The sequence below is a fragment of the Oratosquilla oratoria genome, chromosome 22 (genome assembly GCF_046742065.1).
Source record: "Oratosquilla oratoria isolate Oo_2021 chromosome 22, ASM4674206v1, whole genome shotgun sequence".
In the NCBI taxonomy this organism is placed as follows: Eukaryota; Metazoa; Arthropoda; class Malacostraca; order Stomatopoda; family Squillidae; genus Oratosquilla; species Oratosquilla oratoria.
The window spans coordinates 10,416,477-10,443,168 of record NC_134798.1 but is presented as its reverse complement, the minus strand read 5'-3'; the positions used below and the strand labels follow the sequence as shown (position 1 = coordinate 10,443,168).

Genomic DNA, 26,692 nt, shown 5'->3' with positions numbered 1-26,692 from the left:
AGGAGGGGAAGGGGGAGGGGGAGAGTTCGGTGACAGCTGCACTATGGTATGGGAGGTCTGCCGCCGCCGTCTCCCGCCAATACTATAGTCCCGCCACACACACACACACACACACATACATACACACACACACACTGATGCGTTTTACTCGAGTAAATATTCTAAATATATATGAATATACTAAAGGCACATTACACACATTTCAGAGCTACAGCTCCTCAAAATTATGCTCAACCATAACTATACATATTTTGTGTGTGTGTGTGTGTGTGTGTGAGAGAGAGAGAGAGAGAGAGAGAGAGAGAGAGAGAGAGAGAGAAATAAGCAAGGAAACAAGAGCGCATGTCACTGCTACCGTATCTTCTCCGTCGCAATGACTAGCTATCAGCAGCACTCGACCAGAGGAACCAAACCCTGTGTCTAACACAGTCCGACAATGCGGGCGTCCATGGGTATAACACAGAAATGTGGGCGTGACCTGTGAGGGTCGAGACGCCCATGGAACTGGGTTCGAGTCCAGAGACTGACAGACAGCCTTACAGCATAGCAACAAAAATAAATAAATTGAATTAAAAAACAAATAAAATTAAATGATGATAAGCAAATAAATAACGATAAATAAAAATACGTACAATAGTATCGCCTTCATAGGGGCTCGCTAAAAAATATGGAATGATCGATACTTTTCGAGAGCGTCCGTAAAGCGATTATGAATTATGCGCGGTCTCATCCTACATTTCATTTTCTTTCGTCCGATCTTGTGGCGATATGTTTATGTGCTGGGCTTGTTTCGCGGTACATGTGGCGCGCAAATTTGGGCTTGACTGAAGACGTGTTTATCGTGTTCAGGCATGGAACAAACAAGGAATGGAGACGGGGGGCCCCCCGGCCTGAAGATCGTCTGCTTCGATCGAGACCCCGTTCAAGCGCTTCTTTCCTTGACAGCAATGTACACACACACACACACACACACACACACACACATATATATATATATATATATATATATATATATATATATATATAATAGAGTGCGATGTTGTTCTCAAGGGATTTGTTAGCAGTGATTCGCCATCTTGGATCACGTGTTGGTCCCGTGATCGACAGCTATTACCTCCTTGGACCAGACCTCAAAGCTCATAGATTACCAGATCTGTGAGTAATGTTGTGACCTTGTACACACGCACACCCCAATTTGTTCGTGTGCGTGTGTGTATGTGCGTGTTTTGTAACCCACATCAAGAATCGGCTAGAAAAGACTAGCCTTACGTAGACTATCGCCACATTCTAGGTAAAGTAGGGGAGAACTGGCAGTTGCACACACACACACACACACACACACACACACACACACACACACACACACACACACAGGCTCCACAATATAGTATCATATTGATAATATATCATATGAAACTAAAATACGATTTCTTTAAATTACGACTGATAACTTGTCCTCTTCAGCAGATTGTAATATGAAGAATACAAAGAACATGGTCTTCCAACGTACTATGCACTACTGTATATGTACTCTGTTCTCTTTTTCTTGTATGCATCTGCCGAAGAAGACAGCAGTCAACTGTCGTAATGTAATACAATAACGCCTATTTTCATTTATTTTTGGTTGTGGGGTTCAATAACAGACTCTCTCTCTCTCTCTGTGTGTGTGTGTGTGTGTGTGTGTGTGTGTGTGTGTGTGTGTGTGTGCGCGTGTGCAATTCACCATGGTCTTGTATCACGTGTTGGACTCGTGATCGACAGCTACTACCCTCCCAGATGAAAGCACAGAGCTCATGTATGACTGATCTGTGGGTAATGCTATGATCTGACACACACGCACTAACACACACACAAAACTCCCCGCCTACGAGAATTGGAGTAACGGCTCGCAGTGCAGCGATACTGAAATTATTTCAGCCCTGGGCAGGATTCGAACTCCAACCGCTGAGTTAGCAGTTGCGAACGCTACCACTGCGCCGTCGAACCGTGTGTGTGAAGAAAGATAAATGGGAGAGGGAGAGAGAGAGAGAGAGAATGGAGGAAAGGTGGGGGAGCGAAGGGGGGCGTGTACAGACAATCTTCCTTGGGTACAGAAGCAGACAACCCGCAACCACGTGGAGAGAGAGAGAGAGGGACCCTTATTGTATCAGACCTTTTGCGCGCGCACTCCCCCAGTTGAGCGGGAACACAGGAACACACATACGCACAAACACACACACAATGTATACAGGCACACACACACACGTCAACATACACGTATACAGGTAAGGAGGCAAGGACGCGCGCGCACACACATATAATCGAGATAAGTTGAATAAATAGCACTGTATTACATGATGGGGCATTTTGTATGTTCTTATCCAGTACTCGCGCTATTGAAAAAATTACACAGCACGAGCTGCTTTCTTAAAGCCCAAAGCAATTTGAGAACTCAAAGTTAATTTTCAAACAACTAAGCTACAACGGTTATATGGGCGTGATGGAGAATGCTCGGTTGAATTTCCCTCTTAATATATATATCTCTCTCTCTCTTTGACAGAACAAAAATAAAATAAAATAAAAGAAATGGAGCTCTGACCCACGGTTGAGTTCCCGCTCGTAAACCTGTCGCTGGCCCATACGTAGGTCCCGAGGAACAAGCGCCCACCACACCCACGCTCGCACGCCAGCTGACTTGCACACAAAAAAGTCAAGCTATTTCATCCCTACAGCTCGCCTCACCCACGCCCACGCCAGAGACTACGGGGGACCTGACACGGGGGGGGGGGGGGGGGGTTGCTGACACCCAAAGAATTTTTTTTTTTTGGGCGCCAAGAGCAATCGAGGTCGAAGGTGGAGACTACTACAGAGAGTGGAGGCACAAAAGATACAAAGAGCAGGTTTTGGGGTAAATTATTTTCGCTTTCTAATGCTTCACATTCCCGTGATGTGGCACAAACGTTCTTGGGAAGGGTGTATCTGTAATGTCTCCATTCATTTACCTGTTACGTTGGCAAGAATTGTATCAATTTTGGTGTCTCACATGACAATCAAATTGAAAGAGAGGGAGAGACAGGACACTAATATTATACACTTAAACTTGCATCCTTGAAAAATCTAACTGACTTTTACGCATACGGAAAACGTATATGCATGAACATAAAAGACTGTGTGTGTGTGTGTGTGTGTGTGTGTGTGTGTGAGTGTGCATATCGGGAAGGGAGGGAGAGAGGGAGAGGGGCAGAACAGGAATATTCTCTGCAAGGATAAGGTAGGGATCCATCCGCCAAGGCGTGCCGCTGAGACAACTAAGAGAGGGCGGATAGGGTTGGGTTGGGTTGGGGTAGGAAGCACACATGCACGAGACAAGTGTAGCAAGAGCGAGGGGAGGCAACGCCCCTTCCCGTCCGGCCACGCCCCCCTCCCCCTCCCCCCCGCCTAGAGCAACACTCGCAGATTCACCAAAGTGTGACATCAACATCATCTGAGGAACGGGGCCCACTCATGCACAGCCACCAGCACGGGCTATCCTGCTATTAGCAAATAATCCTTCATGGAGTGCACTGAGGGAGGACATAAGGCGTTCAACTTTTATTTTTTGTTTGTCATCAAGCTATGCTGGGTGTGACAGTCAAAGCAATTATTCCGGTTTTGCCTTCACACACGCACACACACACACACACACACACACACACACACACACACACACACACACACACACACACACACACACACACACATATATACATATATGCTCACGCTTGTCCGTCACGTTATGTAATTTCAGTTCAGGAGAGCTGAAGTTCAGCGCGAGACTTCCGGGTCCATTTCCAAAGTTTCCGAGCGATGTAGAGCGACGCGACGCCGCGAATGTCTTGTTGCTACTCTCCACTCGTATATTTGTTATGGCGCCAAGAAGTGATTTTATTCACACAAAGACACCCCCACCACCACCCCCGTAACGGAGCGAGAATTGGGTCTTTCTCGATTAACCTTTGAACTCTTTATTCAGGATTAGTACGTCTGTTCTGGTTGTCGCCAGGCGATTTTATTCGGGGTTGGGCGGGGGGGGGGACCTGTGTGATGACAAAGGCTTAGTGAACAACCAGGGCTATTTTCCAGCGTACCACACTGTCCCGGTTCGAATCCCACTGAGGTGCAATTACACACACACACACACACGCTACCAAAGTTCGACGGCGCAGTGGTAGAGTTCGCAACTGCTAACCCAGCGGTCCGAGTTTGAATCCCGCCAAGCGCTAAAGTAATTTCATTATCGCTGCGCTGCGAGCCGTTATTCCAACTCGTGGGCGGGGAGGTGTGTGGTGTGTGTGAGTGTATGTGTGAGGTGACACCATTACCCATTGATCGGTCATACATGAGCTATGAGCTCTCATCCGGAAGGGTAGTAGCTGTCGATCACGAGTCCAACACGTGAATCACACACAGCTTGTGTAAGTTCGATTACACTTCAGACCCAAAGCATTCGTCACCTGAAGCTGTTCCTGATCACTTCAAAGAAAGGCACATACGCCCCTCCCTCCCTCCCTCCCTCCCCCTCCACCCCCAAACCCGCGGTCTTTGATGACGTCACAAGGCGGCGAGTCAGGTCAAGTGAGGTCTGCCAATGATGTCATTCCGCGCACTGGAGCAATGACTTTATACAAGATGGCTAACCTCACTCGCAATCCCAATCCACTGCACTCTATCACAGCCCAATAGCGGTGGTATTATCTTGTTGGAAATCTTCAACGCGATATAAATTATTGAAGAAAAAAAATCTAAAGTGATATAAAGATCCTGTTTTAGATTTCTCTCCACTTAAAAATATGGATTTTCAAATAATTATAATCATATGTGTTTAGTTAACAACAGGGTGAATCAAGCTTAACTACCACTCAAGGAGGTTAATCTCTGTTTATTATTTTTCTAAGTAACCCCAGAAACGTCACGCCTTTCCTGTAATTACACAAATCTTTCGGACGAACCTGTCGCATTTGATAAATAAAAGAAAAAAAAAAGAGCCGCATTTGATAAAGAAAAGGAAAAGAGTTGCATTTGATAAAGAAAAGGAAAAAAGCCGCATTTGCTAAAGGAAAGGAAAAGAGCCACATTTGATAAAGAAAAGGAAGAGCCACATTTGATAAAGAAAAGAAAGAAAACATGAAGAAAAAATCAAGACCCGCCCTCATCATTCTGCAAGAATTAAAACGAAAGGAAAGTTCGTGGGATTACGCCGAAGTGCTCTAATCTCCTGCCGAAGGTCTGGCCGAGCTTCAACACGAGAAGGTAATGAGCGCAATCCGATTACTCACTGCAGGGGCAACTACTCGTTGAACACGCCCCCCACTCTCACGAAAGTTTCACCCCTACAAGGACACTGCCCCCCACCCCAACCCTTGCTGCACTGCTACTCCTGAAGAAGGCGTCGCCGAGGAACCTCTCGCTCGAACTCGCTCAACCAAAGACCCAAACTCGAACTCGCTCAACCAAAGACCCGAACTCGCCCCACCCCCACCCGAGAGGGGGTCTCGCCCTAATCGACCACCTTTCAACCCGTGGTCCGCAGTTCTCACGTACGTAAAATCGTCTGCTGTTAGTCAGAGCAAAACGAAATGCCTCAACATGTTGAAGGTGTTCGTGACTTCAGAAGAAGAATGTCACGAGACCCTTCCCCCGCCCGCCAAGTCTTCAAGAAAACTTGTGCCGCCCTTCGAAGCCCTACGGTGCTTCGCGGGAGACGCCTGGGCAGTCTCCGCCCGCCCACTTCACCTATATCAAATCACCAGGCATATGACTGAATAAGATATATAAAAGGAGTCTTGGGGTCAAAGGCGCCGGGAAGTACACGATAATACTCTCTCAGATGAATAAAATCGTCTGGCGCCATCCAGAAACAAGAGCCGGATAGTGTGACAAGAGACGAACAGTGACACACCCGTGTCGAATAGACTCACGTTTGTGACCTCAAGTAGTGACCCACCCTCTGGCCAATGAAATGGTTTGCCGCCAGCCACAACTAAATCATGTCGATTTCAATTTTACTGACATTGATTGGATGACCCTTGAACATGGCCATATAGGTAGTCGCTTGATTGATTTTCTTGGTGACAATTACTTAATTCAGCATGTAAAAGAGCCCACAAGATATGGAAACTTACTCGATCTTTTGATCACTAGCCGCGAAAGCATGGTAACTGATGTAGAAGTCGGTGAATCTGTTGCAAATAGCGATCACAACTTAGTTAGATTCAAACTCCTAAACAATTTTAGAATAGATACTTGTGTTTCTAAAATACCCGATTTCAGTAAAGCTCAGTTCATAGGACTACGTCAGGAGCTTCAGCTTACAGATTGGGAGGCAAAATTAAACGAAAGACCTGTAGATCAGATGTGGGAAATATTTCAAAATACGCTCACTAAGATGATTCAAACTTACATTCCTTTTAAGGACAGACGTCCCCCAAATCAGGCTCGACAAAGAAACTGAAAAAAGTATTGCTAAAAAGAGACAGGCTTATAATAAATATATGTGCTCGGGTGCATATAATGAATATTAAATTTATGTATAAATACATAGATATTTAAAAAATACAATAAGAAAAATAAAACGACAATACGAAATGAACATCGCTGATAAATCCAAAGAGAATCCCAAAGAATTCTATAGTTACATTAGAGATAAAAAGGTTGTTAGGAATCACGGTCAACTTGAATATTCAAATGAAGGAATGTGTAATATCTTAAACAATTATTTTAGCTCGGTATTCGTAAACGAAGCACCTCAAAGTGAACTCCAAACTGAAACCTGTGAAAAGTCTAGGGTAAACTTACTCACTACGGTAAATATAACAAAAGAAAAAAATTAAAAGGTGTATAGAGAAACTCAAAGTTAATAAAACACCAGGGCCTGACGGTTGGCATCCAAGAATCTTAAAGGAAATGAAAAATGAGATTGTTCTTCCATTAGAAATTATTTTCAAGAAATCCATCATATCCGGAGATGTCCCAAGAGAATGGAAGCTAGCTAACGTTACTCCCATATTCAAAAAAGGTGACAAAAAGAAACCAAATAACTATAGGCCTATAAGTTTGACTTCAATCGTAGGAAAAATAATGGAAACTATCATCAGAGATGCTATCGAACATCATTTAGAAAGTAACCGTTTGATAAATGATAGCCAGCATGGTTTCAGACGGAAACGTTCTTGCGTGACTAACTTACTCGAATTCTACAACACAGTTATCTCGAATTATGACAAAAGAAACAATATAGATTTATATATCTAGACTTTGCAAAAGCTTTTGATACCGTCCCACACGAAAGACTACTTACTAAATTAGCTTTGCATGGAATAAGTGGTAGCCTATTAGGTTGGACTAGTAATTGGTTGAATGGTCGAAAACAGAGTTGTTTTAAATGGAAAAACTTCTGGATGGAAAAGTGTTGCAAGTGGAGTTCCTCAGGGTTCCGTTCTTGGGCCACTTCTATTCATAGTATATATAAATGATATAGACCATGGACTAAAATCTACTGTTTCCAAATTTGCTGATGATACAAAACTGTGCGGAGTGGCAAATGATCACTCAAACCAATTAGATATTCAAGTAGATTTAGATCAATTACAGCAATGGTCTGAAAAGTGGCTAATGAAATTTAACACAAGTAAATGCAAGGTAATGCACATAGGTAAAAATAACAGTAAGTACGATTACAAGTTATTTGGAAATTCGTTAACAAAAGTGGATAGTGAAAAAGATCTCGGCGTAATTATCAGTAACGACCTCAAATCATCCAAGCAGTGTATTTCAGCCTCTGAGAAAGCAAATAAGATTCTGGGACTGATTGCGCGATCTTTTGATTTCAAAAGTCCATCACTCATTAACAAGCTATATAAATCGTTAGTTCGTCCACATTTGGAATATGCTGTTTCCGTATGGTCACCGAATCTCATTAAAGACATTGACGACTGGAAAAAGTACAACGGCGAGCCACAAAACTGATTCCAAATATCAAAAATAAATCATACGAAAATCGACTAAAACACATGAATCTGTTTTCCCTAAAAAAGCGTAGACTCAGAGGTGACTTGATACAGGTCTTTAAGATTTTAAAGGGAATTGACAACATCAAAAGTGACAAAATTTTCACACTGAATGAGAATCAGACAAGAAACAATGGTCTCAAACTGCCCGGAAATAGATTCAATTTGGAAGTAGGTAGAAACAACTTTGCCAACCGTGTAGTAAATGAATGGAATAAACTTCCTGCACAGGTAGTGCAATGTAGTTCAGTTCGAAGCTTTAAGAATCAGTTAGATAAATACCTAAGTAAGATGCTGTAATGATTATAATTCATCTTATATTATTTGTTTTTGTTTTGTTATTTGTGTCTGATTTTCATTTATCATTAGTTATATGTCAATTTATTATTATTGACTATTTACCTGTTTGTTTATTATTTAACTATACCTATGCATTTATTTATGTATTTTATTTGTTATTTACATTATTATAGTTTTTATTTATTGTTTTATTATTAATATGATTTTTTTTTTCGCATCCGACCTAGATATGGATCAAAAGGTCTCCTGTCGGCATGCTCCGCCTTTGTAATCCTTTGTAAGTGTGGGTACTGATGCGTCACGGTACTGGCTGCCCACAGCTAAGGGCGACATTTTTTCTAGGACGGCGTCAACGCACTCGGCCTCAAGTTTTTCACAACTGCGGACGACTTCGCTCGGTCAATGTCACTCACGAACTTTTTTTTCGCTAGTGTGATTGGTAGCCTATATCATACTATACTCATTATCCTGTTATTAGAATATCATTGCCATCCAATTAGTATATCATGAGCACCATGTTATTAGTATATAATTGCTATCATGCTCTTAATAAAGCAGACTGAGTGGTTTGGTGATAGGCTCACTTTCGAAGAACCTAAGACTCTTTGGGCACTCGATCTATCCACGGTGGGTCTTCGAAGTACTTCGGCAGGATCGTTCCCTGACGAAGCAAACACCTTCATAAGCTTCTTCCCACCACCACCCGGAATCCTCGACTACAATCCCACGAGGATCACTCCAAGCTCTATCCACTCTAAAGGAACCACAGTACCACTATTGACGAGGTATTTCGGGTCGTCCCAGGTTCTTTCCAAAATAACTTCGCGGTGAGTCCCCAATGGTGAACTCCCACTTCGTTGGGAAAACCTAAAGTTCATTGATTTCCGACTAGGATATGTGTTACTGTAGTTTCACAGATAATATATTTGCCTTCAGAATGACTTCAAGGCTTCTGCCTTCAGAAAGACTCCGGGGATACTTGGTTTCTGGCCTTGTTGGGGGTGGGTAGGTTGCACTACAGGGAGATGGGGTGGCTTAGGAAGCCACAAGAGGGGAGGGGGGGGTGAAGGATCAGAAGGGTGAGGTTAAGAGAGAGGGAAGGGGAGGGGATAGGGGAGCAGGGGGAGGACGGGCGGAAGCAGGGCTTGCGCAAGAAGGTCTAGGGTTGTACAAAGACTCTCCCTCCTCCTAGGGGAGGAGGAGTGGGGGGGGGAGTGTTGGTCTTACCTTGGGTGGAAGGTCTCGAACTTTGTGCTTCTTGGGTTTGGGCCCGCGCTTGGCCCCGCCGGTCTCCTTCTGGCTGTGGAGGAAAAAACAAAAAGAAAAAAAGTTAGGCAAGAGTTCGAAACTTGAACATCGAGGTACACAACACGCACCCACGCATGTACACACATACATACACACACGCTCAGCTCTCCAAAGTGCCTTTGGGATTCTGTGCGAGACAAGAAGACGGCACAAGAGAAGATGATTTCTGGAAAGTTGTTACCGAGGTACTGTTTCTGTGCTGCAGGTAAGGCGATGAAGATTTAGAATAAGATAACTTATCATGGGGAGCATTTTTTATGAGATACATTTCTTACACGCGAGAAACAGAGTTTCTGAGACGTCAGTTATCAAATTGTAACATTCAACAATCAAACTACTGGAACCCTGAATAAAGATAATTTGTGAATGCAAATAAAAAAAGAATAGAAAATACTATTACTAATACTATTATTACTAGTATTACTATTACTAATACTACCAGATTTTGCCCCACCCCCAACTTCCTTTCTCTTCTTTCAACGTTGGATACGTCTCGGCTGGGTCATACAAGGCTAATGAGTGGGAAGGAGATTTAACAAGGATCTACTGTCATGGTGACAATTCCTATCGAGTCATGCCATTGCATTCCTCCTCTGCACTGTAGCACATGTGGCACCCTACGTCAGGGGTGGGGAACCCTTGGCACGCGTGCACAACCTGGCACACTAACGAATTTTTCCGGCACGCAACACCCAGAGCTCACCTTAAAACAAATAACAATAAACCTCCAACTTCTTTTGTATGACCAATGGGCAACGGATTGGGACCCTACATGGTGAAGAGGGAGGCCCCATGATCTTACTCCGTTGGCAAACGAGAAGATTTTGTATCAAAGATTTGGCCGATGTTGGCACCCGTACTTAAGAGAGGTTGCCCACCCTGCCCTACGCTCCTGCTCTTCAACACACCAATTGGAGTGATGTCATTTCTAACATGTTTACGATCACTCGTAACGACAGACTGGGGATGGGTGATGTCGCCCTATTTGTTTAACACGTATAATGATCCGCGCGGTATTCCGGAAACTCACTGTTTATACTGTATATACTGACGACCCTGGCAGCAACCACCAATCACACGCTGACAAGGTCCAGCCCGACCAAACTCCAGAGAACTTTAGATCTTCTTCCAGGCCACCGCTGGTGCCATGAACGTTTCTTTGCAACTGTTGCATGCAACTCGACTGACAAAAACAGTCCGTGCAGCGCGGACCTGGTGGCTAGGTGTCATGAAGTCCTAACACACAGGGTAAAGGTGCCAATCAAAGAATATTTGGAGTACCATTTTTTTTTTCCAAGTGCGTTGCACCATGTAACCTAGATATGTCAGTAACATGGAGAATCAAATACAAATGTATATACAACAGGAAATGTTAAGATAACAGCTTGTGGAGGAAGTCGTCAATCCACCAATGTCCTAATCTTTACATCATTTTTAAGCCAAATATAATGTTCGGTTTTTAAGCGAATTTACTCATAATGTTGTCCTAAAGTTGCCCCCTTCCTCACAAGGGGATAATTTTTTTTTATTTTATTCTGTCTGCCTCCAGGCTATTCTATTCGACTTCGTCGTTAGTCTAATGATGGGACGATACAAATAAACGATTCCGATACGAGTCCCGATACTGCTCAAAACTTCTGATTCTATAAATAATTTAATAAATGTAGTTTGTTCATCAAGTATTTGTTTCCCAATCCAACTGCAGAGCATTGTATGACCCTAGCCGTGACGTATCCAAGGTTGAAATAGGGGAAAGGAATTTGGGGTGGGGCGCAAAACCATTAGACCAGTATCGGGACTCTTGTCGGTTTTTTTTTTTTTTTTTTTTTTTGTAATGTCACATCGTTAGTGGTTAGACCCCCCCCCCCCCCGGAATCAACTTAATCCAAGGCTTCATTTCAGAACATATAAATTTATATAACCAATAGCAGTGTGCAGCCTACGCCTTGAGGCACTTAACCGCCACAAACACCGTTACCACCTTTGCTGAATGTGCTCGGATAGTATGGTGAGTGGCAGTCACCTGTATCAGCTGGGATCGAACACATCGCGACACTCAGCACATTTTGAGGACGCTGTACATATCTACAATCCCAAAGCGCCTGAGGGTTCTTTATTTTTACAAGCTAATATACGGGGTTTTGGCTGATCTTAACAAGCTTAACCTAACCAAACCTAACACCAATTAAATTGATGTCACTGTTGGGGCGATGGGTATTTGCAAGATCATTTCTGGGGTTACTACTATTTACAAGCTAATATGCTTAGTCTGGCGTTGCTGATTTTTGCAACGTCCCATTTTGCATTATGTTAGTCCCAAAGTTTATAATTCTTCCCGGAAAGAAAATAATGGTAACTATAGTGTGGGTCTCTACTCAAGGTTTAGTCCATTATTTACTTATCTATTCAGTTTGGTCCAGTTGATTTCACTGATTTCAGACTTCGTTAACGACCACAGCCATTCCAAGATACCAAAACTTCGCCATATATACAACCTTACTAAGCTGGATAAAGCCACCGTGACGATGCACAGAGGCTGTATAGTCTCTCTGTGGATAGGCCGGTCCTGTAATGGACCATTAAGGCTGGCCTACATATTCAATTATGTGGAATAATTTTAGTATCACGTCACACCTCAATGTGGACTTGTGTAACGTCACGTAGCCAAGAAATATTTAATATTATTTTCCTAACACTTCACTTGACGTTTTAACTTATAATTTATTTTCGTTATTTACATCTTTCTTGTTCTGAGGCACAGGACCACACAAAACATATAACACACAAACATAAAAAGCCCGCGCCTCTGCGGTGTCTATGTGCATGCAAACCCACTCCACACGTTGGAAAACATCACAAAGAAGCTTTCAACCACAAAGCAACAACAGCGCTCGTACTTCAAAACAAAACAATGTCGTCACCATCAGATACACGCGTACAATGAACATAATCATAATCAAATAGGGCATACGCCAGGAGGCGCGTTGCTTCACTCATCACACGCAGGCGTCAGGATCTCTCCCAGCAAGCTCCCATGCAGGCGCCCTTCTCCCTCTGAACAGCTCTAGACAGGTTTGATCAATTTGCTCTGGCCATGAATTCTTCTGAGAGTGTCCCCTTCTTCGTCTCCTCCTCCTCCATCACTGATCCTACTCACAGGAGAACCCACAATGGGGAGGAAATGGAGGGAGGAGGGGAGGGGAGGGGAGGGGAAGAGGCCAAGGACAAGGCGAAGGACGAAACGAAGGGCGACCTCTGAGAATGACCTAATAGTTCCTTGAAGTGACCCTCCAGGTCATCCTCTGGCTTCGCTATGGACCAAAGGGTCTCTCCAATGGGTGAAACTGCTGCCCCCCGAACGTTGTTCTCTCGACAATTTATTGTAATTTATAATTGTAACTCCTACATTCAATTTAAGTATTTTTTCGTTTTGCTTCCAAACTCATATTCTTCATATGAACTCGGAAGGAATGCCACACAGATGAATAAAATAACCTGACGGCAGAGGGAATTAAAGGAACAGTGCAAACAGGTAAATAAGGCGGTTTCCCTGGAGATGAATAAGAACATAAGAATGTAGGAGAGTTCAAGAGACCATAGGGCCTACACTACACTTGGGGAAAACAGGGATTTAGAGCACAGTACCCTTGGGTAAGGAAAGGAATATATGATTTCGCCAAGTTTAGATAAACGAGTCATGCAGACCTAGATACGTCACTAGGCTTCTAATAGTTCTGATAGACAACCGCACACGACCCCAGAGAGCACACAATACAACCCAGCACCTGCTCTACCCAGTGAAGCGGAAACCAGCGCTCCACGTCAGTATTCCTTTGTTTACGAAGGTGCTCCGCACTCGTTCTTCTTCTTCTTCAACCTCTTTGGCCATTCTCAACGAGGATAGAAGCGCTGGTAAACTTCAACTTAAAACAATAGAAACTCGTCTCCTTGCCCCGCACGGGGTACTGCAACTGCATCATCTTTACGTAAATAGTTTTGGGGTTACAATGACACCCTTAGGGGCAGATTCACGAGACATTATGTTATGATCGAAAAAATATATACTGTATATATCGCTTTTGATTTGTGATATATTTAGTTTCTTCTTCGTAAAAGTCTATTTCACCTCTACGACACGACTTCTTCGGCGTAGCTCTCCCCCAGAGGCGACAACCATCGATGAATTTTTATAGGTTGTCGTTTGGACGACAACGCGCCTTCCAGTCTTTGCTTGGCCTGCCGCCAGGTGATTTTATTCAGCAAAGTGTAGGGCTCCCGTACTGAAGGGGAAAACATATAATCTCAGCATAAACATCCTCTTAATCTCAATTTATCCTTTAATCTTTAAATTTAACGTTTAAATCATGAGTCCTAATGACCTGATTCAGGCGGGAAGCGAGGTCATCCATTCGGTTTAAACTTGTGCATCCCAAATGAATATTTTTTTATCATTAAAGTTAACCTCTTCACCAAGATGAAGCACTTTACATGTTTTATTCTGTTAGACGCCAACCAATCATTCACCTTCTAAAAGAAACCCGACTTTGAAGATTTTTTTCTTCTTGCTGGCGTCAGACGATTTTATTTACCTTCACGAACAAATTGAGGCAAGACTGTGGCGCCACGAAAGCCTTCAAGGTTTCTTCCATTTGGCGCCAGGCGATTTTATTCAGAAGAGAGAGAGAGAAAGGTAGGCTCCTGGGGACGCATCCGGTCGAGAGAAAAAGCGAAGAAGACCAACAACAACAGCAATGGCAGTGGTCGTCACGAACTTGGTGCAAAACACACTCCGTGCGTCCGCTGGTTAGCCGTTTCCTTCTTGTTAGCAACAAGTGCGGAGCCATTTCCGGGAGGAGAAAACGGAGAGCGGGTTGACAACACTGCTATACATACATATATATGCATAAATACATATACAAATATGCATGCTTACACACACATATATACATGCATACATACTGTTCGTACATGCATATATACATATATATACACATACACGCTTACACACGTGCATACATACTGTACGTACATACGTAAACACATATATGCATACATTACACAAAAGTTAAAATAATAGGAGGGAAAATAACTAAAAAAAACTATTACAAAAATATACTCAAACACGACCCGCCCACTATCAGTACGTAAGGAAAATAGAATTTAACAGAAGCTCAAGAGCCTACGTCAGGAGGCGCTGAGTAGCTACGGCCGAAGCTGTCACCTTTACCCTTTTGTGCGATTGGCTGTTGGGGCATATACCAGTACTGCTGGGAATCCGAGAGGAGTGCGGGACTCGAACCAACGGCCAGGAAGAAACTACACATTGAAAAGTTTATGACTGAGCAAGTTGTAGACACAGGTAGAATATGGAATGAAACTCGGACCCGAGAAAATCTCGCCTTTCTTAATGCAACCCGAAACAATGGACGTCGTCATGGTGATAGGTCAAAACGAGGTCTAGTTTACCCGAACCGTGGCAGTTAGGTACCCCTTCTCACCCCTCACCCACCCGGCATTTGACCACGCCCCCATCTTCTTCCAAACAACGAGTTAAACCTCCCGAACTCCGTCCAACCCAGAGTTTAAACCCCCACAGTTTCTTTACATGGTAGTTTAAACCCCTTTCGGTGGCGGGGATTTAAACCCAGCTGGCCGGGAGAGGTGCCTAACCCCGGTCCACTGTCGCTCCGGCAACTAGGGGAGCTTTATAGGTCTTTTTATGGTTAATGTTTGTGTACTACGGGTCTATTACGTCGCAGAACACACACGCGCACGGATGCACACACACACACACACACACACACACACACACACACACACACACACACACACACGAGGTAGTTTTTTTCCTATTCTCTGATGCTGCTTCACTGTCCGAGACAGCCGCTCAAAACTGGCCCGGGAACAGCTGCTGCTGCTGCTTCCTTCATGGGCCCCAAGGCTGTCCTCAGCTGCAAACACTAGACAGATCTATGACAGCTGACGACACACACGCGACCCGGGACAACAGTATGTTGACTAATGAGTCATCCAGCCAGCCAGTCAGTCAGTCAGCTCAGTCCGAGGCAGCTGTGGACCAGTGACCTGACCCGGGGCAGATGTGCATAAGCTCGCTCTCTCTCCCTCTCTCTCTCTCACACACACACAGACACACACACATATATATATATAGACACACGGTCATTTCCCTAACCCGTTAGGAATTATTTGGTAATTCCTGATGTATTTCTGCGAGTCGTAACATGTGAATGAATGGGGAAGGAACAGGAGAGAGGGTAACTCCGCCCCCCCACGGACACACCTGAACATTATGTACTCATATTAGACTAGTTCTAACATTAAAACAAGTGGTATGTTGTCAATGTATCTCTGTATCACTGTTAACTCAATAAACCAATTATTATTTATTCACACACACACACACACACACACACACACATTTTCGTGTACTATCTCGAGGCAAAAGTAAACTTGGACAGTCATTCCCTTTATTAAGGGAGGAAGGTGGACTGAGCTTTTTGTACACGTACGTTCAGGCCTATGCCACACCATTTCATTCAGTTTTCAGGGAAAGCCTCTAGTAACCTCCACCCTCCCTTTCCTGAAGAGGTCTTGGTGACTTCAGGAGCCTCCTGAAGGCGAAGAACGAGTCCTCCCCTCAGGTCTTGCGGACTTCGCTCGATGTTGACGACGACAATTTTGACCCAAAAAATGACCTCAGCATGGTGTCGCTGTCTTTACTTACAGTCTTCTATTTTATAACGAAAACACGACTATCGCTGGTAGAAGGAAATGAGAAAGCGCGGACTCACGCGCACACATATACGCGTACGTGTAGACATACATACGCACAATGTACACATACGCGTGTACACGAACACACACACACACACACACCATTTTAACCGTTTCCCTAATGTCTCGGGTGTTTGTGTTTGTGTGTATGATATAACACACACCACATGCGCGCGCGCATACACACACACACACACACAAATGGGGGGCAATACGTTCAGGGACATAATAAACGGGGAGAAGTGGGCAAAAACAGTAATAATAATAAATAAATGAACCAAATAAATCGAAATTAAAAGGTGTTGCTTCCTAAAACGAGCTGCTGCCAGATGGAACCGACTGCCGGAAGATGCCGGGGGGGCCTTCGCACAATATTGGCCAGCTCAGCTCAACTCAGCTCAGGGCCGACCGCTCGGGCAGCTGGGGGATCTTCCCGGGAGAGATCACAAGTACGTTGCGGCAGGAAGTGACCAGACTTAAAATACATAAGTAAAAAGAGTCGCAGTAACAATATCTGAATATTAAAAATAAATAAAAAGAAAGAGAGAGAGAGAGGGGAGAGAGGGGGGAGAGAGGTTGAGGAAAGAGATAAAGAGAAAGATAGGGAGAGTGTGAGAGTGAGACAGAGAGAGAAAGAGTCGCAGTAACAATACCTGAATATTAAAAATAAATAAGAAAGAGAGAGAGAGAGAGAAAGGGGGAGAGGTAGAGGAAGGAGATAAAGAGAAAGATAGGGAGAGGGAGAGTGTGAGAGTGAGACAGAGAGAGAAAGAAGGAGATAAAGATAAAGAGGGGTACAGCGAGTTTGTACTGCACAATTAAGTAAGAGTACAAACACAAAGTACGCCCCCTTCGTCTCAAATAGATACCCAGAGCCTAATTGAATTAAACTTTGAGGAACCAAAATATAAATGATAAAAAAATAAAAAAAATCTTTATGTTGGACCCGCCGTCGCTCGGGATATCGTTGATCCACGACGCAGTTCGATTTCGGGATTCGAACCTGCGATTTTTCGATCGCAAAGAGCCGAACTACCAACTAAGCTACTACGTCTCCCAAAACCAACTCTTTCCCGACAAGAAGAATTCCACGGAATCTTCGGCAGAATTAAACGAACGAAGAATATCATTACCTGCCCCTTATTGAAACAACCCCCACTCCACACACATACACCTCATACTCCCCACGGTCCTCTACTCCCCCCCCGCATCCCCCCCCGAACACCCACACAGCCCCTGGCTCCCCCCCCCCTCTCGGCCTGCATTGATTGAGCCCGGCGGAGGCAAGCGCCGTGTGTTGTGCTGCGAGCGAGCAAGCACGTGGAGCTGTTGACACGCCCGTCACACACCCCCACCCTACCCCTTCATGAACTCCCCCGTCTCCCCACACACAGAAAACCTAACCTAAACTAATCCCTCAGACAGACACAGACACACGGAGAGAGAGAGAGAGAGAGAGAGAGAGAGAGAGAGAGAGAGAGAGAGAGAGAGAGAGAGAGAGAGAGAGAGAGAGAGAGAGAGAGAGAGAGAGAGAGAAAGTGAGAGGGATGCGATCGAAGCTCAGGACGAGGTACCACCGCAAGCAGCAACTTCAACCCCCTTTATCCGACCGCCTCCTCCTCCTCTTCCTCCTCCTCCGTCGGCGCAGCCTTCAGGTCAGCCAAAGCGAGGAGAGAGTCTGCCTCCCCTACCCCCAAAGGATCGACGATTTCCTTGGCTGGCGCTGCCGAACAAGTCCCCTGTGATCCTCAAATCGTGTTGAATTCAAAGCGCGCTATGCAGGTCTCTTCTTCTTCTTCCACCGAGAGGAGCAGCGGTAAAAATGGGTGATGCCTGCGTCCGCTGAGGAGGAGGAGGAGGAGGAGGAGGAGGAGCAGCAGCAAGATGAGATGGAGAAGAATAAGAGGAAGCAAAGAGAGAGGAGGAGGAGGAGGAGGAGGAGGAGGAGGAGGAGGAGGAGCAAGATGAGATGGAGAAGATGGGGGAAAGTAAGAAGAAAAAGAGGAAACAAAGGAGGAGGAGGCGGAGGAGAGGGAGGAGTGGCAGCAGGATGAGATGGAGAAGATGGGGGGAAAGGGAGAAGAAAAAGAGGAAACAAAGGAGGAGGGGAGGAGGAGGAGGAGGGCAGCGAGATGGAGAAGATATGGGAAACGAGAAGAGAAAGGAGAAATAAAGGAGGTGGAGGAAGAGGAAAAAGAGAAGAAGGATGGCGATGAAGAGGAGTTAGAATAGGAGAAAATGGAGGGGGAATGACTAGAGAGGAGATGTGGAGAAGGGAAGAACTTGAGGAGAACAAAATTAAGAAACGAAGAAAAAAATGGTAAAGATATTACGCCAGGAGGCGCGAAGCTACAGCCGAAGTAGTCACCTTTGCCCTATCATGCGCTTTTGAAAAGGAAGAGAAGAAAACGAGGAAGATGCAGATAAAAAGAAGTAGGAGGAGGAGGAGGAGGAGGAGGAGGAAAAGTGTTTGCAGGCGATGACGGTAAGAGTCGTCGTAGTCGTCGTCGTCGTGGCAAAAATGGTTGAATGTCACGCTACCAAAATAGCTCCCAACATGGCCGTGGCGTCGTCGGCCTATTTCCAGCTGCCTGGCCGCTTATAGAAACGGAAAGGGGGGCGGAGACCGGAGGGGGGGAGGGGGGCGACTCAGTTCAAAAGCTCAGTCAAGAGGCAAACACACGCTTCCCTCCTTCGTCCACGCCTGCAGCAGGAACTCTCTAGCAATACCCTCACATCACCACGGTCTTGGGCTGTAACTTGGGTCTGATGTGGACACAGCGTCGTGTACCCCCCCTCCCCCTTCCCCCAAGGCGTCCAGACAGCCTGGGCATGTTCCAGTCACTGGCGTGGGCTGGAAGTTGAACAGGAGTTTGTGTAGTTACGATGTGAGTGCCAGGCTCAACGCACCATGATGGCGGCTTTCCATCTACTTGATGAGGAGAAGGAAGAGGAGGAGCAGGTGGACAGGGGCAAGGAAAAGGAGAAGGATGAGGAAGAGGAAGAGTAGGGCAGAGGCGAAGAATAGGAGAAGGATGAGGGCAAGGAAGAAGAGGAGGAGGAGGAGGACAGGGGCGAAGAAAAGGAGAAGGGTGAGGAAGAGGAGGAAGTGGAGGAGGAAGAAGAGGAGGAGAAGGACAGAGGCGAAGAAAAGTGGAAGGATTAGGACGAGGAGGAAATGGAGGAAGAGGAAGAGGAAGAAGAATAGGAGGAGGAGGAGGAGGAGGAAGACCAAAAATAACTACCAATCTGTTAACCATTTCACTTCAACTATAAAAAAAAAATGACACACTTCTCTTATCTACGGACAAGGCGACTTTCTTCACCTAAGGAGGGGACCCCCGACCCCAATGCGGCAAACGGGCTTCATACAAACGGAGTACGTCGTTTATGTTCCGCTCCCTGACCCCGAACACAGGAAAGCAGCTGGACTTGCTGACCCCCCGAAAGGGAACAGGCCTACCCTCACTTCCTCTGACGTTCATCCAAACACATCCGTCTCCTACCCGTCATTGCCTTCCGCTCTACTGTCCTTTCCCCTTCGCACGCGAGACTGTACATGAGGCTAGAAGCGTTGGTCACATGCACCTCTTACCTCTTCACCCTTATTCGGGGGGTAAATTTGGCACCATTGACCTAGTGGGACACTAGGGTGAGAGGTACTTGCAATTAAAAAATAAAGCGAAGAAGACTGTGAGACAGATATACCATTACATTTCAAACAGTAAACACTGCAATTGTGTCCGGATCTCACCGGCATTTTATCCTGTTCACTCTCATTCTCTCGCTCTCTCTCTTACAAACACACATACACAATTTCTCTATCGTCAGGCTATTTCATTCATCATCACGTCACCCTTCCCCCGCCCCAGTAGTTAAGGTTCTAACTACCGAGTCTTCAGCGCCGAACTACAGGAAGTGATCGGTGATGATCAATGGGTCCCAATTTGGGACAACCCCCCTCCCCCCATCTCCTCCCCCTGACCTACTCCACGAGCCACAGCGGGACCGACATTTATTCTTTGACTCCCGTGGGATCAAATCCCGTGACTGTGTCCCTCACCTCGTCCCTACAGTCCCTAACGAGAGGAGCTAAGATAATAGGGAAACATTGGGAGTGGAATGGGTGGGAGTGGATCCCTGCCTTGTCTGGATAGCTCTCTTGTATAGGGGAAGAACCCCGTGGTATAGATTTATTAATTCATTTATCAATTCATTTATTTTTCTAATTCTTCACGTGACCAAGATGCGAACTACGCCACCTACCATTTCACCTCACGACAATCAATGACCAACACCATTTAGCGCATTAGTATACCATAAATACTGCATTAGTAACCTTTGTTAAGATCACATTATGAATATATCAAATAGGTATTTCAATATACATTCCACAGCGGTGACATCCGATTCGCTTGAAATTTTCGCTGGTGGAAACTAGTTTCGCCAATCCAGGATCCGAACTCGAGTCGAGTGGTGGAGGAGGGGGGAGTCAAGATCCGAACTCGAGTCGAATGGGAGGTGGGGGGGGGGAAAGGGGGGGGGTTAAATATGGAAAATACTCGGTCCATCCCCCCCCCGAACACACACCCTTTCTTCAAAACTACACACACCTCTTCCTCTCTGATACCATAAAAGCAATGTATGACACAGCTATGAGTTAACACCAATGTTAAAATCCCACTTGACCTCTATTGTGACTGGCGTCAGATGATATTATTCAACAGAGATTAACCCCCCTCCCCTGGGTGCATACTTTATTAACTTTATGCTTGCTGGCGCCGAACTGTTTTCATCGGGGGAGATATTTTTTGCTCGCTACGATTAACCTAATACCACAGCCAATGGAGGGTGACTCTCTTCCTACCTGGCATCATATTTTTGTAAGCGCGTCGGTAGGTTCGATTAAAATTATCAGCCTCGTAGTTTGCAGCTCAAAGCAAAATAACCCCATTCGATAATCGTTTGACGATCATCAGCCATGAACGATCATCGTCGAGCGATAATCGCATCGAGGAAAACGTACCTTAAGGCCTGCCTCACCATAGAGAGACACAAAGGAAATGAATAAAATCGCCTGACGTCACACTAAAGGGGAGGGTGGGAATTGCGGTGAAAACGGCAATGGAGGAAAATATTTCATTGCGCGCGCATGCACACGCACACACACACACACACACACACACTCACACACACTTTCCCATAGAGAAACAAACAATATAATCTGTTTTGGAGATAACGAGGCGTTCAAACACTCAATAATAATTTTGCCACCACATGGAATCGTTCTCAAAAGTTTTCGTCTTTTACATTTTCAGGGAATGGCTAAACAGACGAAAATCTTTAGATTATATTGATTTCCCCACTGGTTTTCGGCTTCTTCATATTTATGAGATGTTTGGAAGGATTGCATGCATGCATGCAGGTAAGCCCGCGTGCGCGCACGCACGTACACACACACACACCTCGTGGCGCAGTGGCTAGAGTTCCCGGCTGCCACTACGGCGTTCAGGGTTTGAATCCCGCCCAGGGCTAAAATAATTTCAGTATCGCTGCGCTGCGAGTCGTTACTCCAACTCGTGGGCGGGGAGCTGAGAGTGTATGTGCGTGTAAGGTCACAGCATTACCGTTAGATCGGTCCATTAATTCAGCAATCTGAGTTAAAGTCTCGCCCTGGGCTGAATATCTCAACAAGGTGGGGTGCGTGCGTGCGTGCGTGTGTGTGTGTGTGTGTGTGTGTGTGTGTGTGTGTGTGTGTGTGTATGTGTGTGTGTAAAGTCACAGCATTACCATAGATTGGGTCATTTATGAGCTCTGAGCTCTCATCCGGTAGGGTCATAACTATCGATCATGAGGCAAACACGTGACCCAAGACAGGGGTCAACCACAAACACATGTATAAATGTTAATCGACATGGAAACGAACCGACGAGGGAGAGCTACGAAACCGCTCTACGTCGTGATACATCATCAGTTTTCAACTTCGCTGCCGGTGGCCTCTTGTTACAAATTGGTACATTATGAGAGGATTCTGAATATAAAAAACCTCCCATCACTCTGTCCTGGCACAAAAAAATATGAGATATTTATGACTGTTAACCTTGTAATAAAGCAAAAGGTCAATATTTTTTTTATCTATTTTATTTATTAATAAATATTTTTACCCTTTTTTTTTAGCGGGGTTGCGTTTGAGAGAAAAATGAAAAGGGGCCACACGAATGTTGAGAATTCATGGAGGGAATTGAGTGGAAAAGGTTGACGATGGTATTCTTAAAAAAAAATCTCTCCTTATATAAATCCTATTTAATTCTTGAAAGGGAAAGATTTATTATATATGGAAATATTTTTTTTTATGAATACCACCGTAAGGTTCTTACGGTGATTTTCTTATAAAAAAAAATCTTTCCTTATATAAACCTTTCCTTCCCAAGGAGTATATAATATTTATACAAGGAACGATTTTTTTTAAGAATACCACCGTTAGAACCAACGCGTTAGGGCTACAGGAGTTCCCAACAAAGCCAAGCGCCCACTGATACCTATCAGATAAAGGGGCGTCCACACCTATCGAGCCTCCAGCACGTTAACAACTTGACAACGAGCAATCTGTCAACTTGTCAGGAACACCCGAGCGCATGCAGAGTGGGCACTCGAATCTGCAGACATGTTGGCAACATCCGTGTGGACAAAATGTCGTAGCTATTTGGGACGTATCTATCATATACGACAGGCGCGAACATGTATCCAACCCTGTGGTAGTGTTGCTAACATGTCACGAACATGTATGCGAACATGTTAAAAATACGCCACAAACATGTTACAAACATAAACATGTTTGGTGGCATGTGGGGACATATATTCCACGAGAACGAGTACCGGCATCCTCTCCACGTTGTCAGTTCAGTGCGGCACGCATGTACAGCAAATGTGACCAACACACACACCTCTCCTCCCCTAATCAAGGCCTACGACAGAGCACGGGACAGTCGCCCCTCGAGCCATCGACAGTAAGACCCACAATTGCAGGTCATTAGAGCTAATTCCTTTCACGCCGAAAGGACATCGTTACTCGGCTGCTAAGCCGCGACATTGAGACCTTCAACACAGAGACGTCCTTCGCACACTTTCTTCTGGCTAAAAACAGACGATTTTATTCAGATAATCGCGGCCTCTGGAATCGGGAAGGGGTCACGATCAAACAAGGCCCCCTTCAGGCCGGTGGCCGCTACGTTAGCGACATAAAAACCGCTCGGTTTTAGCCTGAATAAAATCCATAAATCATGCCGCTGTGTTGAAGATGGTCAACAATGAGAAGAGAATTTCGCAAGGGATATACTGGAAAGCAGGATATCATATATCATCATTATCACTATTATCATCATCATCATTATCATTATGATGGCAAGAGCGTTGCTACTTGTGGAAGAGGTCAAGGTGATGGCAGTTCGAATCCTTGCCGTCAGCGAGTTGGACCAAGGGCATGGTTCATTAAATTACACGCCTGATAAGGGTAGGGAGGGTTCGCAACGTTAAATTGAATTATTCTTATTATTATTATTACTGTATTATTATTCTTATTATCATTATAATAATAATTATTATTATTATTGTAACTGCACACGAAGTTTTGTTTGGCCTGTATACCACAGTCACGGAGACCTAATTCTCTGCCGCCAAATCAAATTAACAAAATTATTACATCAAGAGATCCCAGGCGGGAGAGACAGAACGCAATAAAATGACAATAACCCCTTCCGTACCAGGTGGTACTCTTCTCCCTGTTCACATGAGCGGTTTCAACCGCCGCGGTTCAATTACAATGCAAGTCAATGGAAGCATGCATACGCGACCGCGCATTTTCCCCTTGACTATGTGGTACCGCCGCGGTTTCCGCGCGGTTCAAACCGCTAGTATGAACAAGGTCTTAACGCTTGTGCCGCCAGGATTTCATTCAGGTGAAGAGAAAGTAGTAGTACACTACAAAAGCTAGAAAACTATCTAGAACATAATTTAACTATTTTTTCTTCTAGTTACCAACACTATGAGACGCTTTGGATGGCTGTCCAAATCATATCCTGGATTCACTTGTAAGTATTACACTGGACGGCGTCTCTAATCACATTTCATATCTTGGTACAATAACAAGGTCGTAAATAATTCGGTAACGTCGTAAATATACGACCTCAAGATAAGATAAACGTATCTGACATCTCCATAGAATATATTAACCACCAAAATACATTAGATTACTGGGGTTCGCGGGGAAGGTATACAGGAATACTTAGATGACTAGCAAAAGATGACTTTAACATTTAAATATGCATGTGTAGTATCACTGTACATTGCTTTTGATGCCAATGCTTACCTGATGAATAGACTACAATTTGAACCATTTAATATCTATTGCGGTACCATTATATATTTAATTAATCTTAATATATTAACATTTTGTATTCTGTCAGGTTAATGGAGGTACGGGTCGATGGTCTGAGGGCTCTCGGGGTACGTAACGGGGAAAAGATGAAGCTCTGCCTTAGAAGTTGTGGCGACTGTACGTGTACTGAGTTGCCCAGCCTTGTCACGTGCCAATAAATAAATAATCAAAATAAATAACCGATCACGTAATAAAAAAAATCAACCTTAGGCGATGATTGAGAGCTTTTTATTCTGGTTAATGTTAGACTGTTTTATACAGAGAAGACTCGACACAGTGCCCCCCTCCCTCCCCAAGCGAAGAGGTCAAACACGGTCTATTGTGTAATTGACCTCCCTTGACACATGCAGCCACGATTATTCGAGACATAATTTGACCTTTGACCCGTTGACGGCGGCGATCGTTCACTTCATTCTGTCGAGCTGACGATTTTATTCGCCCCAGGGACACTCCCTCCTCCCACTACGGACACCACCTCCCCCCATCAGGGACACCCTATCTCCTCTCAGGGGCATCCCGTACCTTTCAAGGATACCCCATTCCTCCTCAGGCACACTCCCTCACCTCTCAGGGACATCCCTCCCCACTCAGGGACATCCCTTTCCCCTTAAGGACACTCCCTCGCCTCTCAGGGACATTCCACGCCCTCAGGGGCACCCTTTCCTCCGCCATCGTCGCTCAAGAATCAGACCCCAATACTATCAACGTCAGCAATCGTTCTTACATATCTTTTTTATGCCACCAGACGATTTCATTCAGGAAACGAGGGAATCTCCTCGGTGGACTAAAATCGCCTGGTGGACAATTGGCCACCTCCAGACTCGACACCAACAGTGTCCCCTCCCGCTCCTTCCTCTTCACCCAAAGAAACACGTGATAAGCCTATCAAGAGACCACATTGCTCCTGTTGACAAGCTTCGCCAAATCTATTGGAAGCGACTATGACGCTGGAGGGAGAAGACAAGTTTCTCTCTCTCTCTCTCTCTTTCCCTCTCTCACACATTGAATGCCAAAGGGCAAAACATGCAGTAAACTACGTCAACGCGCATGACGGACTGACAGATGGGTGAGCGAACACCGCATTAGAGTCATGCAAGCCTCCGGGTACCTGAGGACGGAAGGGAGGGAAAGGAGGGAGAGGAGAGGAAGGAGAGGATAGGAGAGGAGGGAGAGGAGAAAGAGGAGGGAGAGAAGAGGTGAGGAGAGAGAGAAAAGGGTGGGAGAGGAGGGAGAAGAGAGGAGAGGAGAGAGAAAGAAGGATGGGAAGAAGAGAAGGTGAGGGGAGTAAAGGGAGGAAAAGAAGAAGGGGAGGGAAGGGGAAGAAGGGCAGGGGAGGGAAGGGGAAGAAGGGTAGGGGGAGAGAGGGGAGGAAGACGGACACAAGACACACACACACACACACACACACACACACACACACACACACACACACACACACACACACAAACACACACACACAGAGGCTCCAACTTGTTCAGCCTAAACTAGAGCAAGACCACTTTTACTTATTATCACTATTACTTATAAAGTCTTGAAGGTCATTGCAGGAAGTGGCAGCCTCTCCACCTTAAGAGAGTGGCTTCATCCGACTTAGTAAGTTGGTATGGATGGCATGGATGTGGTTGTGTATAGGAGTCCTATTGACACAGAAACACGTCACTGGTATACTGCACCCCTCACAATCCCCGACGTTGCAGAGAGGGATTGGAAGACAGTAAAAACGTCACTTGGAACCCGGGGCTCGAACCCGGGAGTCCCGAGTTGGCAGCAGTGACGCTAATCACAGCTTCATGTCGATACTCTGATACGATTAGCTCAGACGGATTTATGT

General features: G+C 45.1%; 1 protein-coding gene across 1 annotated transcript in view; it reads right to left on the bottom strand.

Moving 5' to 3' along the window:
- LOC143037428 (uncharacterized) overlaps nt 1-26,692 on the bottom strand; it is an 82,713-nt gene that overhangs the window by 32,008 nt on the left and 24,013 nt on the right. The window contains exon 4 of the mRNA XM_076205613.1: nt 9,552-9,624. Coding sequence (XP_076061728.1) covers nt 9,552-9,624 — 73 coding nt within the window. The remainder of the gene's footprint in view (nt 1-9,551; nt 9,625-26,692) is intronic.